Genomic DNA, 16,303 nt, shown 5'->3' with positions numbered 1-16,303 from the left:
CAGGCCACTTTAAATTGGGACATGAACCTTTAGACACTATGAATGATGGAAGGTGGTGTGGGAAGGACTGTTTGGAGAGGGGGGGGGGGAATTTAAGACCCCAGTTTTGGAGAGGGGCTTTGTTTTCGGTATTTGTTTTCTATTATACGCTACCATTTATATCATGTCCACCAGCCTTTGGCTGTAGGTGGCACTCCAATGTATACCAGCACACAGATTTACACCTAGAGAAGTTAAAACTGTTTCAAATAAGAATGCCTACCAACCAAGATATACATGTTGGAGGTTTCTAAAGAGAAGGCCACACTTTAAGAATGTCCTCTACCAGCACATAGTGTCCAGTGAAGCCAGTTGTTCTCCGAGACATTGCTGCAGTGATGTACAATCCAGCCTGAGGACTTTACTTCTCCCTGCTTTAGACTCACCTTCAGCTTGGTCATGTTATCACACATTATGTCCCCGATCCTCTGGTAGTCTCCTTTTGCATGTGCATTGGATCGTCCTTCCCTGAATCAAAATAAAAGCAAATACAGTTAAGAAAAGAGAATTTCTGACTGAACAAAGCTCAGAAATTGAATACATTTGAAGGGTCTTGGCAGCAAGTAAAACATGTCAATAGAGGGCAGCAAGGAGAACAGTGGCATCTGCAGGACGTTGGTACTTCTGAAACTGCTTTTAGTACACAGAGTTATGAAAGGTGGTGTCAGAACATTTTGTAACAATTAGAAATGAATGCTTAATTTAGATGTGTTTAAGGTAGCCTGACAAGGCCTTAACAAGTCTGCACTGACATCATTTCACATTTGCAGAAAGAAAGTGCAATTTTATTTTATCAGAACGAGCATTCACCGCATGCATGTGTTTCTCTTTGTGCTTTTCCATTTCACAAAATCTGCACAATAAAAGCCTTGTCTGTGGTGTTATTTTACTGCATTACTACTATTGTATTAATTTGTGTTCCTCTGAGGAAGCCATATCCAGGATGTGCTTGTATGTTGCAATTTTCTGCAAGGCCCAATTCAAAGGCTTGAATGAAAGAGCCTATTATTCACTGTGTTATTGTTAAGTTACATACATGTACCATAATCTCCTTCATTTTTTAAGCACACCTCATTCATATATATACAGTAAAGTTAGTGTTTACTAGGTGTATCTTATTGAATATATCTAATGTATTTGAATGCTTATTGGTCTTGATTTTGTAACATTGTTAGTCCAACCCTGTCAGACCATTAAACGTAACTAAAGGTGTGTGGCTTTTCTGCCTAAAATCCTCTAAAAGATTATGCTTTTGGGAAATGTGCCAGTTTATTGTCTTACTTCTTAGGGAGCAGACTCTATGCTAGTCTGTTCACTTACATTACAAAGTTAAATTTCATGATTTACTATACACCGAATGGTGTTGGTACTCAAACTAAAGCTGAAGACATGGACTTTAAAATAAAATCACAAGAGACAACGGTTATATTGTTCCAGTTCTCAAAACAGATTTACCTCCATATTTGAAAGACACTGTGAAGAAAGAAGGTCAAGAAAAGAGGTTGGGTTAAAAGTGCAGAGACAATGCAGATCAGCGTAAAACCGAATGCAGTGTATCCTCGCCCTCCTCAATATAGGTTTACTCATGAAGGTTAGGATGGGATCGTGCCTATCATTTAAAAAATGAATGAGCAGGTCACTCTAAAAGATGTCTTAGGTGTCCATGTAATTCACCTAAAAAGGGCTTGAAGAAACCGAGTGTTAAATAGAGAACAGTACAGGATTTGGGCAAGGTAAAGGATATAGTTATACCATGTTGTTCCGTGGTACTGAATCCAGCAATATTTGTGTTTCAAATTCAGATATTGCAGAATCGTTCAGAGTTGTTGATTTGTGTTGAGTATTTTTCTCTATCACTGTTCAGGAGGATTGTCAGTATCTTTTTGTGCTTAGACACAAATAGAATTTTCATCTGGTGTAAAATCCCACAATTGTATACAGAGAGCCCCTAATCTTTTTACAAATACACAAGGAAGATTTTTAATGTTTAAATTCGCCTTGCGAATCAGTACTGGTGCAGTATACTAATGATTTGATGATTGCAACCAAAGTATAGGAGGGCTGTAAGCGGATACAATTGCTTTACTAAATGATTTAGTTGGAACTGGGTGTAAAGTGTGCATTATTAAATTGAGGCACTGACAAAAGGAAATCATTTAATTGGAACAACAAATCGAAAACGCTGTGAGGAAGATATCCAAAGAACGCATTTCTGAAAATCTGACAATGAAACTAAATACACAAAGAGAAGGGAGTATGTTTCTATGAATGGGTGGCTACTATTGTCAGTGGATTCCAAACCTTTCCTTGATTGGGGCACCACAATTTTGTTAACTTCTCGCAAATCAATAACGAATATGTAAATTTTAGTATCAGTGTCTCTTTTCAAAATAGGAAGGATAGGGCTATTACAAATTTTATTAGTGACTTCTTCCATAACCCCCACCTTGATCAAATCTTGAACAATGTGCTTCAATGCTTCTTTGCCTTCCCGAGATATTTTATATCGGGGCAATCGAGGCAATGAAGCACCTTCCTTCACTTGAATATGCACTGTTGGAATAACCATTTGTCCCACATCGGTATCTGATGTAGCCCATAAAGTACTAGGTAACGATGCCAGAAAAATCTCTTCTGTAATGAGACAAGACCTCTCAACCTTTGGATAATTATCATTTAAGATAACAAGCACACCTTCTGGGGAATAATGTACTGTAGCACGAAAATATTTGAGCATATCGATACCCACAATATTATCCAGCGTGTTAGAGGAAAGCAAAAATGGACATGCTGCAGTGAATTTATCAAGACTAAATGCAAGTGGCTGTGACAGTGGGCTAGATGTAGGAGTCCCATCGAATCCTATCGATGTTATCATTGCGCCAGACAGGGGAGCCCTAGGAACCAATTTTTTAGACAGAGCACTACGAGTAGCCCCTGTATCAACCAGAAACCGATCAGTAGAGCCCAAGACATTTGCATCAACATAAGGACCTTTCTGATCTACTGGGAACTCAACCGGTTCCTTACCCCATCCTAGGCATTCCTATGCATCTTCAGAATTCCCCAAGACCATCAGCCGAATAATCTGACATTTGCTATTGATTTAGTCTATCAAAGGTAATAATTTGGCCCGTGTTCAACTGCCTCAAACCTGGGACGAGTTCATATTCCTCCCCTATGTCCTGAATTCCCTGGGTGTCCTCTCATACTTTCTCTACACCGTTGATATTGCTGACCTCGCAAAATGGGGCACTCAGAACACCAATGTCCAATTTCTTTACAATAAGCACAATGATCAGAAGACAAAGTTGATCGAGATAAAGGGGGTACACCAGGGGTATATACTGCACGTCCGCCTCTACCACCACCTCTGAATGGTGGACCATATACTTGAGCCAACATAAATTTCATCTTAAAATCCTTAATCTTCTTATCCTCTTTGCCTTTTGCTTCCAATTCCTGACGCTCATAATACTGGGCCATAGTCAAAAGGGGGACTGAGGAAGACGTAGTCCACGAACTTCCGCTGGCCTTTAGGCGAATAGCTATTTCTGGCAACATGTTAGCGACAAATTTGTTGATGAACAAATGCTTACCCGTGTCATCTGTCAATGACTGCCCACTAAAGTCATGGAATATCTCTTCAAATCGTGTAAAGAAATCAGAAACTGACTCATCCGCTTTCTGTTTACAAGACGCTAAAGTTGTCCAATTTATTTTCTTAGGGGGTATGAGAGTTTTTAACTTAGTCACAATAGCTTTGGGAAGATCTAATATCTCCTGTTGTGGTTTCTGCGCAGGTTCCCTAGCCGCATCTATTTCTTCTAAATGCACCCCGGTATCACCATATGCTACATTATCATATATTTTCCGAATTGTTCTCCACATATCAGGGGGCAAAATAAGTCCCCCAAAAAATATCGATATCTGGCAAGGCTATAGTGCAGGAGCTAATGGCTCCTTCCACTTCCTCATAGAAAGCGGCCGTATTTTTCCACGGATCGGGCAAAGCAGCTTTAAGAGCCATAACATCTGCTCTACTCCAAGGAGTGTAGACCCAATTATAGGCAAAATATCCCTTTGCATCATCTGAATCTTTATCAGCACATGGTCCCGCACCCTTCGGAGGAACATACAGAGGCGCATCTTCACGCATCGGTTTTACAGTAACCACAGTATCACTAGGGTCACTGTCTGTCCCCAAAACTTCTTTATGCACTTGGGTCTGAACTGTTTGTGAAGTTTTAACTTTACTAGCTGATTTTTGCTCCGCTTTTAAACGTAGTGTATCATGTCTTAATTTAACCATTCACCTAATTAGATCAGGTATATTTGAAAAAGGGAAAGTTCCATCACTTAATTGTTTATAATCAGAATTTATATCATTGGGCTCTAAGTTTTTAGAAATATTTCTAAAACCAAGTATTATTTCCCAGGTGAACTTTTCTGCAAAATATAACTGCTCTAAATCCTTCCACTGCTGAACCATCGCTACAAGGTCTGAAACAGAAGTAGTCCTGAGGAAATATGAATTTTGTGATCAGTTATGTCCCCTATCGTAGACCCCAACGGCTCCATGTGCATGCTATAAGTACATGTATGTTCCCTCCTGCTCCAGTTTTGAAGACGCAAATATATGTGCGTCCACCGTCAACATGTCCTCTTTCAGATCCGCCATGAATGGGTCAGATATTCCATTCCTAAGTATGAAAGGCCACCGACTTTATGTGGTTCACTTTCCACATTTCACAGATTCAGGCGAGTAGGCCCGAATTCTGTCATCAAGCCTTTTCCTGCCTTCTGCCTCTGAAAGCTCCAGTCTGAGCCTGCATCTGTGACCATGAACTTTGTCCTACTCCCTGCGCGGCTAACGGTGCCTGATCCAGCCTGTCGCCTGCCAAAAACTGTATTTCACCTTCGAGATTATCTCCTTCGCTCCCCCCATCCGATGCATTCCTGTCTAGCAGTTTAGGTAAACATTCCTCCAGCTACCGTGCAAAGGGCCAGGCCTCGCTGTCCTCATGCAAGTAATTCATAGCCCCGTTACCATGGAATATTCCTACCCCCTCGCATCTAGTGTAGACACTTAGACGCTTGTACACGCACTAACAGTCAGTATAGTCAGTATAGAATAAGATTCTATCCTAAGAGACCTCTCCTTTTGGATAACACAGTTCTTTAAACATAGGATATTAGATATGATTTGGGATTAGGTTGACACGACCCCCAGACTTCTGTCTCCACATGTAGAGCTAAATGTCAAGTCTCCTTCACCCTCTAGTTGCACGTCAATCACACGTCATGCGGCTGCGCGCGCATCTCTGCCAAATATTTCTGCTGACATTGCAGGATTCTTCTATGGATCCACCCACTTGTGACATCATGTTTAATGACGTATTTTAGTTACACCCATGTATACGCCTCTATTAGCTACGTATGTACAGTTTATCTGTATTATCAGCTGTCACGCCTCTTGCATCTGTTTCACTGTAATGTATTTTCTATAAAACTGCTTACCTGTCAATAATGTATGCCCCCTTCCTTCCTGAACTTTCGTGGTGATGGAATAGAAGGCCCACAATTCGAATTGTATTCCTTTGTATAGGAATAAAGCCTTTTAAAACCTCTAATACCACGGATTGTGCCTCTTATTTTTACTGAGTTATTCTCACTAAGACTTTACCGCATAAAAAATAGTACCGGTAACGAAATATTTACCACAGTCCCATGAGCTTCTTTGCAAGCAGTGGATCTGATAGTGGCCTTTTCGTCAACAGTCAAAGTAGAGCGAGTCTGCCGCCCATCTTGCTTATCTAAGTCTTTATCATCTGAAGAAAGATGTTCTTCTTCAGAAAGATCATTCTCAGGGGCAGAGGGAAACTTATACGGGGCGGAGGTCGGTCTAACAAGATGGAATCATCCTGAGGTTTATTAAGTATGGGATAAATGGGGCGCCTAATAGGGTACTGGCCAGTTACCTCTAAACGCCGCTCCCTTTCATCTTTTTCTTTTATTGCCTTCATCTCTTTATTTTTTAATTCCAACGCTTTTTGATATATTGTTAATCGCTGTTCTTTTTCTGCTATAGCTTCTTCTTTCCTCACACTCTTGCACTTCTTTTTCCCACATTCGTACACAATCAAACATATCTTGTCGACTTTTTCTTTTAAACAAACACTGCTCTAAATATTGAATCTTCTTAAAGTCACATGACCCATTCACTGGCCAATGTAGATCAGGATCCTTTATCGTATATTTGTTCCACAGTGTACTATACATTATGGAAGAAATACCGTATTTGACATACATATGTCTATTAGAGGTTCGCTCTAACGGAGCCGGCTGACTTCTTTCTAAATCCATTTTGGTACCACCTGGACCGCAACACAGCCTACGGAGTATTCTGGAAACAGGCATGCTACCAAATGTTTGTAAAATATTACTTTTCCAAAATATTCAAAAGTAGAGAAAAATCTCCACATTACCTGCCTTCATCTTTTGCAAAAAATAAATCAAACAAACAAAACCAGAATCTTGGCCAAGCAAATCAAGAGTGCAGCTTCAGCGACCTTACCAAACAAGAGTCTCCAACTTCCACCTGCCGATCTCTTAGTCAACCTAATGGTCACTGCAAACATTACGCCAAAGGATACCGCAGTCGGGACCGGCCACCACATGGAGGGTCAAATCGAGAAAACCAGAAAAGTCACTTCGTCTGCAAAGACAAGGGTCTCCTCATGCAAGTCATCTCCTCAGTAATATTCCACTCTTCAGTCAAGACCACTCCTTCGGACGGCCGCGTCTCCGATGAGGCCCCACACAGACCATGGTGCTTTTATACACACTTTGTTGCAGAGTAAGCATGTAGATACAAATAGAAGGTACAGTCCTACACAGAAATAGTTACCGACAAATATGGGCAGATGGGTGATCACTTAGTCAGCAAAGTGGGAGGGGGAACGGAACTGTTTACAACAGCAGACAATAGTTGACAGTTATATCTTTAACCAGGTGCATTTTAGCAGCTACAGGTCTTTTCTCAGTACGTACATTGCTTTGGCTCAGTATAGAAGGAGTTAACTAAAGCTGATGACTCAAGCAGAATAGAAGGGCAAGCAACAGTGAAGACGGAAGAATTACATAGCTAACAAAATGGATGCCACAACCAAAATGACTTCAGCTTATGCTAACGGAAATTATTTCAGATTTCCACACCCTAGGTCTGTGACTTCTTTATGCATGTCCTTAAGGCAGGATTTAAACTCATCCTTGAGGGAATCAATATCTGTGGGGATTTCCTGCAAGAAGTGATCCATATAGGCCTGCGTGATTGGGGCAGTGGATGGGGCTCTGTCCTTGGTGCTCGGGGGCAGACCGACGGCTCGGGCTCAAATGCTTTCGACCAGAGGGAGGTCACCGCATTGTCGTTTACTGCTTTAGATCGTGGCATGTCCACTCTGCCTTACTTGGGGGATAGTTGAGCTGACGGGCCACACAGATGAGGACCAGCCATGATGAGAAGTTGGACAGCTGGACAAGAGAAGCCTGCAGTTCATTTGGATATTTGATGAATGCTCGAGCTGCCCCCGAGTGCATGACGATGTACAGATGCAGTTAGCTAGGTGCAGGGTTCGAGTCATAAAAGGTGCACCACTAGGGGAACAGTCATAGGCAGGGCGTCAACACGACCAACCTCGTTTACCCATTGATGTGGTTCTTTCTCACTATGTGGAGCTTAGGTGACTCCCTCGCAGGCCGGGCCACCCCACCCGGCACAGGCCTCCAGTGTCAGAGAGTCACAACTGTCTGGAGGTGGAGGGGCGACCACTGGTGCCTCACTCAGACCCACCACCCAGGTCGCTTTCAGGGAGCTTCGGCTGGGCAGGTCCCCTTGGGATCCTCTTTATCTCTCTGAACCCAGGCATGGGGGTGTCAGAGGGCCCAGGCAGGACGGATGAGACTTGTATGGACCGGGTCCCTCCGCTCAATAGGCTGCATTCCTCTTGTGTAGGCAGGCCATTAGAGTGATGGCCAGGTGAAAATTCTGCAGCACCTCCAGGGGGGCCGGGAGCCTCGCGCAGATCCTCAGGCGGGAGCGTGTTAGGTTGCAGGAGTGAAGGGCCCACGATTGCAGGGTTTTAGCTGTGAGCGCTCCACCGCCTGACCCCTGGGCTCACCTGTGCTTCCCCTCACCTCTAATGGTTTGGGCTAGGGCGCTTGGCCTCCCACGGACCGTGGGGGCAAGCGAACCGGGCGGGGTCAAGGGTCACAGACCCGCCGTCTTCCCGACGAACCGGTCTGCGCCACTTGAGCCCCTGCAGATCATCCGTGTGCCAGGCATCTCCTAATCAGAAATCAGAATAAAAACAGCAGTTTAGCTACCCATTGGCTTGAGGAGAGACACAGTATAGCCCAATTAAAGTTTTCAGTGCTAGAAAGGTGTGAGCCAGAACGCGAAACATACCGGAAGTGGAGCAGGACTGTGCCGCGGAACATCGCACAGGAAACGGGAGACTGTCTAGCCTCGAGGCCGCCCTCAGAGGAGGAGCCAGCCAAGGAAGAGGAAGTGGGACACTTGAAAAGGACAGAGAGAGACGAGGAAGGACGTCGGATGCGAGGAGTAGCGGGAGGAGCAGCGACGAGCGGAGGAGCAGCGACGAGCAGAGGAGCAGCGACGAGCGGAGGAGAGACAGAGACCACAGAGGCGGAAGACAACGGATCCAGACGTACCAGCGACATCCTTACTGCAAACAAACCCGGCGGGCTGCAGGGAGGAGAAACCACCCCGGGTCCCAGCGCCGCGGTCCGGAGAACGGGCCGTGGCTCGAGGCAAGTGGCTCTTCGGGGACCTTTTGGGTGGGGGCGGTGGGGAGGTTGTGAAGGGCTGTGAAGCACCAGAAAGGGTGTAGAACATCCCCGTCCCCGCACTTCCCTTCCTACACGTCCCTTTGGTGAAGGTAGCACCGTAAGACCCCCCCTGGTAGCAGTGACTCAGACCTGTTTTCTTTTCTTTCTTTCTCCCTTCACACCCCGAGTATATCAAGACTGAGCACCCTGAAACGAGGAGGAGCCAAGAAAAGCACACTACACCTCAAGGGAGGAACCTCGGAGAATATCTGTTTTGTTTTGTTCTAAACTGCTACAGATAGGAGACTCTCATACCAGTGCTTGGTTCTACTATGCCTACCCGCATATCTGTTAAATAAACCAGAGTCAAAACCCTATATAGTGGTATAAAAGACTTATTACTGACCGTAAATCCCCCGTTAGGGACCGCAGACTACCACAACTTGGTGTCAGAAGTGGGATCACGCCGGGTGTCGACAATGACCCAACCAGTGCCTAACATGATAGAGAGCATAATAAACCAATTAGCGGAAGGACAGAGGCATCTACAGTTGGCACTAGAAGAACAAGCACTGGCAGCCCGAAAAGATAGGGAGATGTTGCATGGCGCTTTACGGGAAGTACAGGACACCGCAATTCTAAGATTGACTGACACCATCGTCAGTGCTCGAGTCCGCCCTAATGTCCCCGGGTCGGTCCTCCAAAAGTTCCAGGAAGGAGACGACCCCGACTACTTTTTTGTAAACTTTGAAAGGGTGGCCACAACAGTGGCGTGGCCCCCGGAACGCTGGAGTCAATACATAGCTCCCCTATTGGCGGGAGAGCTACAAGCTGCCTATCAGGCCGCCAACCCCGCTGGAACAACAGCCTATGAAGATGTGAAAAAAGCCATCTTGGAAAGACTCGGTTGTGATCAGGAGTACTATAGGAACAAGTTTAGGAGGGAGAAATGGAACTCTGAGGATAACCCACGTGCACTATACTAGAGGATCAGGGATATGGGGAACCGCTGGCTAACACCCCATGTGTCCACAATGGAGGAAGTGACGGAAAAAATATTCTTGGAACAATTCCTGGACGCTCTGCCCCTAACTACTCGTTCTTGGATAAAACAGCACCCTAATCTCAACACATCCACGGCAGTCGATCTAGCCTGTGCCTTCCACAGGTCACCTGAGTTTAAGGCAGGAATATCCCGGACCACCTCTATTCCCCCTAGAAACATCCCCAGGCCTGAGATCAAACCCTGTGTCCAGAATAGACCGATTCCCCCTCTCCCGAGCCTAGGAAATCAGGGACCACAGTGTTATCATTGCTCAGAGTGGGGCCACATAGCTCGACAATGTCCACACAGACCCTCAACCGTAGAACCCATGGAGGTAGGATATACAAGGGGGCGGATATGTGTGGGAGGTCAGGGGGCTCTTAGATATAAAAAAGAGGTACTCTTAAACGGAAAGAAGCAACGGGCGCTGTTAGATACTGGGTGTCACGTGTCCGTGGTGGATAGGTCACTAGTGCCCCAGCTTCAGTTACGAGAGACAGACACAGTACAAGTCACCTGTGTACACGGAGACACAAAGACCTATCCGGTCGCAGAGGTGCTACTGGACATATCTCAAGACCCACAAATGCGGCGAGTAGGGGTAATACCGTCCTTGCCAGAGGCAGTCATAATAGGAACAGACCATCCCAAGTTTGAGCAGTATCTAAATGAGATACGAAACGAGGGTACTTCATGGTTACAGGAAGCACCCTTTAGCGAATGCGGTCTAGAAACAAGGGCAGGTAAAGACAGAAAGAACAAGACAGAGAAAAGGAAAGCAAAACACCAGTATGCAGAGGCGCATGACCCATATCACGCATTTCCTATCTCCCTTACAGAACCAGTGAAGACGGTCCCGATTAGCTTCCGTTCAGCACAAAGAGACGATCAGACCCTTATCCATGCTTGGGAACAAGTACAGGAGCAGAACGATGAGAAGGTAGGACCTTATTTCTTTGTGTCTAAGGGACTTCTGTACCGTTCAGTAAAGGAGGGGGACAGGGTCAGAACGCAGCTCCTGGTGCCTTCTGTTTTTAGGCCTCATGTCATGCAGTTAGCACACAACCATACAGGGGGTGGGCACTATGGGAAAGAGAATACTCTGAAGTATCTACTGGGCAGATTCTACTGGCCAGGGGTCTATAAGGATGTAGCAAAGCACTGTGCGTCCTGTGTTGGGTGCCAATACTCAAACCCCGAAGGTATTAGAAAGGCCCCACTTCGTCCCTTACCTATAATAGACATACCCTTTCAGCGTGTCGGGATGGACTTGGTAGGCCCACTCCCGCCCTCTGCCAGAGGACATAAATACATCCTAGTCATTGTTGACTACGCCAGCAAGTATCCGGAGGCCTTCCCCTTGACATCCATGACTTCACCTGTCGTAGCTAGAGCCATGATTAGTTTCTTCACCCGGGTGGGATTTCCGGCGGAAATCCTCACGGACCAAGGAACTCCTTTCATGTCACGGTTAATGGCCGAAGTATGCAAAGTGTTGGGCATCCACCAGATCCGGACGTCGGTCTATCACCCCCAGACGGACGGTCTGGTGGAACGTTATAATAAGACCATTAAAAGCATGCTCCGCAAGGCCATATCCGAGACAGGAAGGGACTGGGAGCAGCAATTACCGCTAGTCCTATTCGCCATTAGAACACATGAACACAAATCAACGGGGTTCTCCCCGTTTGAGTTGCTATTTGGTAGAAAGCCAAGAACCCTGCTAGACATGGCAGCCGAGCAATGGGAGACAGAGGAGGAGGAGGGACAACCCCTACCCAAATATGCAGCCGATTTAAAGTCCGCTGTTGAGAAAATATGGGGTCTAGTACATGAAAACATGGAAAAAGCACAAACCACCCAAAAGCTCTTTTATGACCGAAATAGCAGACTAAGAGAATTCTTCCCCGGAGACAAGGTACTCCTATTACTCCCCTCTACAGACAACAAACTCCTGTCCAAATGGCAAGGTCCCTATGTGATCGAGAAAAAAATCACCCCAGTGACATATAGCGTCCTTCAACCGCTCAGAACAGGGGGCAAACAAATATACCATGTCAATCTGTTAAAAAAATGGGAGGAGTCCACAAACCCAGACGGACCTGGGCCGTCTGTTCTCACGGTAAACACAGAAAGACCCCTAGAGATAACCACCGCCAACACACACCCGACCACTAGCACTAAGGCCCCTGAGGGCATCATCATGTCACCTGACCAGAAAACCCAGTTAGCTTCCCTACTAGACCGTTTCCCTGGTCTCTTCTCCACCACCCCGGGGCTGACTTCCCAAACCCAGCATGACATCGTGTCCTTGGACGACCGGGTAGTGAAGCTAAAACCATACCGAATCCCCGAAGCACGAAGAGAAGCGGTAGAACAAGAGGTCACAGATATGTTGCAGGCTAACATAATAGAGCCCTCTACAAGCAACTGGTGTTCACCAATAGTGCTTGTACCGAAACCTGACGGAAGTTTACGTTTCTGTATGGACTTCCGTCAAGTAAACAGTGTCACTAAATTCGACTCCTATCCGATGCCTCGTATAGACGAATTAATCGAGAAAGTAGGAAATACCAAATACTTGACAACCCTTGACCTGACTAAGGGTTATTGGCAGATACCCCTAACACCACAAGCCAAAGAGAAGACAGCCTTTTCAACGCCATCAGGGCTCTATCAGTTCCAGGTACTCCCTTTCGGCCTCCACGGGGCACCCGTGACATTTCAACGTCTCATGGATCGCATACTGAAACCACACACAGGTTACGCAGCAGCGTATTTGAACGATATAGTCATCTTCAGCCCATCTTGGACAGAACATCTGAAACATCTAGCAGAAGTGTTTTCAGCCATTCAGGATGCCGGGCTAAAAATAAACCCAAAGAAATCACTGCTAGTGACAGATACAATCCAATACCTCGGATATACAATAAAAGGGGGTCTGATTAAACCTCAGGTAACGAAAATAGAAGCAATAAAAACCCTGCCTCAACCAAAAACCAAAAGGGATGTCCGCTCCTTCCTCGGGTTCCTTGGGTACTTCAGACGGTTCGTCCCTAACTTCTCTACCTTGGCAAGCCCCCTCACGGATCTACTAACTAAGACATATCCCTCCCGAATACAAAACTGGACAGAGGTACACGAACGCAGCTACCAAGCTCTAAAAGAAGCCATATGCACAGCCCCTGTGTTACGCTGCCCAGACTTCAGCAAACACTTCATCCTACAAACGGATGCATCCGGTATTGGTCTGGGGGCTGTGCTACAGCCGCCGGACTCACGGGGGGATCTCAAGCCGACCCTCTATATCAGTAGGAAATTGTTTCCTAGGGAGTGTCATTATTCAACCATAGAGAAAGAGTGCTTAGCAATAAAATGGGCAGTGGAAGCGCTACAATACTATCTATTAGGGCGCCGCTTCACCATACTCACCGATCATGCCCCCTTAACCTGGCTTGTGAAACATAAGGATTCCAATCAACGAATACTCAGATGGTTCATGTCCTTACAACCTTTCTCTTTCCAGACATTTCATATACCCGGCACTCGGCAAGGCTGCGGCGACTACCTGTCCCGGAATCCCTCCACTGAATGGCCCCAACGTCCATTCCTAGCGGGGGAGATCTGTGAGCCAGAACGCGAAACAGACCGGAAGTGGAGCGGGACTGTGCCGCGGAACATCGCACAGGAAACGGGAGACGGTCTAGCCTCGAGGCCGCCCTTAGAGGAGGAGCCAGCCAAGGAAGAGGAAGTGGGACGCTTGAAAAGTACAGAGAGAGACGAGGAAGGACGTCGGATGCGAGGAGTAGCGGGAGGAGCAGCGACGAGCGGAGGAGGAGCGACGAGCGGAGGAGCAGCGACGAGCGGAGGAGCAGCGACGAGCAGAGGAGCAGCGACGAGCAGAGGAGCAGCGACGAGCAGAGGAGGACGACGAGCGAGAGGAGAGACAGAGACCACAGAGGCGGAAGACGACGGATCCGGACGTACCAGCGACATCCTTACTGCGAACAAACCCGGTGGGCTGCAGGGAGGAGAAACCACCCCGGGTCCCAGCGCCGCGGTCCGGAGAACGGGCCGTGGCTCGAGGCAAGTGGCTCTTCGGGGACCTTTTGGGTGGGGGCGGTGGGGAGGTTGTGAAGGGCTGTGAAGCACCAGAAAGGGTGTAGAACATCCCCGACCCCGCACTTCCCTTCCTACACATCCCTTTGGTGAAGGTAGCACCGTAAGACCCCCCTGGTAGCAGTGACTCAGACCTGTTTTCTTTTCTTTCTTTCTCCCTTCACACCCCGAGTATATCAAGACTGAGGACCATGAAACGAGGAGGCGCCAAGAAAAGCACACTACACCTCAAGGGAGGAACCTCGGAGAATATCTGTTTTGTTTTGTTCTAAACTGCTGCAGATAGGAGACTCTCATACCAGTGCTTGGTTCTACTATGCCTACCCGCATATCTGTTAAATAAACCAGAGTCAAAACCCTATATAGTGGTATAAAAGACTTATTACTGACCGTAAACCCCCCGTTAGGGACCGCAGACTACCACAAAAGGGTAGCACATCGTTCAGATATGGATCTCACTAGAGGTCTTTTACAAAGAGAAACATATTGGATAAAACGTCTAGATACCCTGATTGATAGGGGAATTAACGACAGAATAGATTATGCATGTTATTTATGAGGATGTAATTTATACTGTCACAGGCTGGTACTGCATGATCTACAAGCGCTGTATTCTGATGTATTTTTAAATTACGACATTTCACTTGGGATCTTCTAACTGTTTCTTACACTGTTTCTTTCTACATTTTCACACTTCATAGAGTAGTTTCTTTTAAATACATTAAAACGTCCAGAGTATTAGTCACTTGCTTAAGCGTGCGTTACGATGTTAGCGACACCCTTCCCTTTTATCTTAATAAACACAGTTGTGTTTATCACTCAATTTTCATTGATAGCAGCCTTTATGCGTGATAAGTTCACTTTTGTGTTTTTTTTTCGAACTGATCGTGTATATCAGGATAGATGAGAGGAAGCCCTCTAAGATGGCGACTGCGTATATTTCCAGACAAGTACCTCATTGTCTGACTTTAGTTTCTAAGGAAGAGAATTTCATTGCGAGACTAGTCCGTTTTTCATTGTAATATCGATCGCACACCACTGCGCCAAGAAACGCTGCTCCCTAACGAAGCGGACCTACGGCCGAACCCCCCAAATTCGCTACTTTGACAATGAGGGCAGTGGAAAAGATTTCTCGAATCTCCTTGCACGGTATGACCCTTAATTTTCTAGTCTTTCACGCAATAAGACTATCACCGAAAAGCTTGACCGAGAGCCACCCACACCATGGCACTGATCATTATTGTACTTGTTTTTTTCAGACATTTGATTTTATTGTTTGGCTACATCGTGCATATACGCATTAGATAAAAGGTATTTATCAATCACTTTTCAATCCACACGTTGGTGGTCACCATTAATAATGCCAGTTACAGCGCTTCTAATACTGAAGAGTGGTCATCACCTTCATAGACTTCGGAATCTGATTAAACATTTATTCAGAATAGCGTCACTCTCTGGTGGAGGGTTTTCTGTCTACTTTAATGTCGTTTATAAAAAGATCCATCAATCACCACTATTGTCTTATCGAATGAAGTAAATGTTGCTTTGGAATTAATGACGCTAGTACTCCTACAATTGTATAGCATTATTTTCTTGTTTATATTGTAGAAGTTGAGTCCCTGAAGAAGAGCCAGCTTAGGCTCGAAATGCATTGGGCAGCAAGATAATTTTCTGAAAATTGTATTCATTTATGAACTCGGAATGAACACGATGAACATATGGACATTCAATGAATAAAAAGTGAATGTATTCATACCAATACATTGGATTCTTTGAATTTGCTGAGTATTTCATGTTTATGAAAAGTATAAAATTTATGCAACTATAAATATTGTGATAATAACAATGTATTAAATATCCAGGTATTTTCACCTGTGTTACAGTGCGCAGAGGACGGGTCTCATTGACCCTTAAAACCTCCTATTCAGCCCCTGTAGCGAAGATTCATGCTTTGTTTACAGTGGATGGTGACAGGTGGGGGCCCATGGCTGCCAGAGAGCGAGTGGGATAGGTCCTACTCCATTCCTCTCCAGGCCACGCCCCCACCCGCTTTTTACACCACATGCCAGCACTCATTCATCACGATCAGACGGGGTTTATCCCATGCCGTAATACAGCCCTCAATATTATGTGACTGTTTGAGGCAGATACATTTGACAAGGAGGAGGCTGTGATTTTCGCGGGTACATATCGAGAAGGCATTTGATAGCCTGGAATAGACTTTCCTCTATAGTGTAATGCTGCGCTTTG

The 16,303-nt window shown here is 45.7% G+C and overlaps 1 protein-coding gene across 4 annotated transcripts in view; it reads right to left on the bottom strand.

Moving 5' to 3' along the window:
* The window catches only part of FARP2 (FERM, ARH/RhoGEF and pleckstrin domain protein 2), a 1,344,877-nt gene that overhangs the window by 390,415 nt on the left and 938,159 nt on the right, over positions 1 to 16,303 (bottom strand). For all 4 annotated transcript variants that reach the window (XR_014970597.1, XM_085634160.1, XM_085634162.1 and 1 more), the window contains exon 17: positions 426 to 507. Coding sequence is in view for 3 of the 4 variants with exons in the window: in XM_085634160.1 (XP_085490286.1) it covers positions 426 to 507 (82 nt within the window). In the remaining variant the exon portion in view is untranslated. The remainder of the gene's footprint in view (positions 1 to 425; positions 508 to 16,303) is intronic.

Source organism: Triturus cristatus, chromosome 11 (assembly GCF_964204655.1).
Source record: "Triturus cristatus chromosome 11, aTriCri1.1, whole genome shotgun sequence".
In the NCBI taxonomy this organism is placed as follows: domain Eukaryota; kingdom Metazoa; phylum Chordata; class Amphibia; order Caudata; family Salamandridae; genus Triturus; species Triturus cristatus.
Note: the sequence above shows the minus strand (reverse complement) of the source record. Positions and strands in the feature narration are given on the sequence as shown.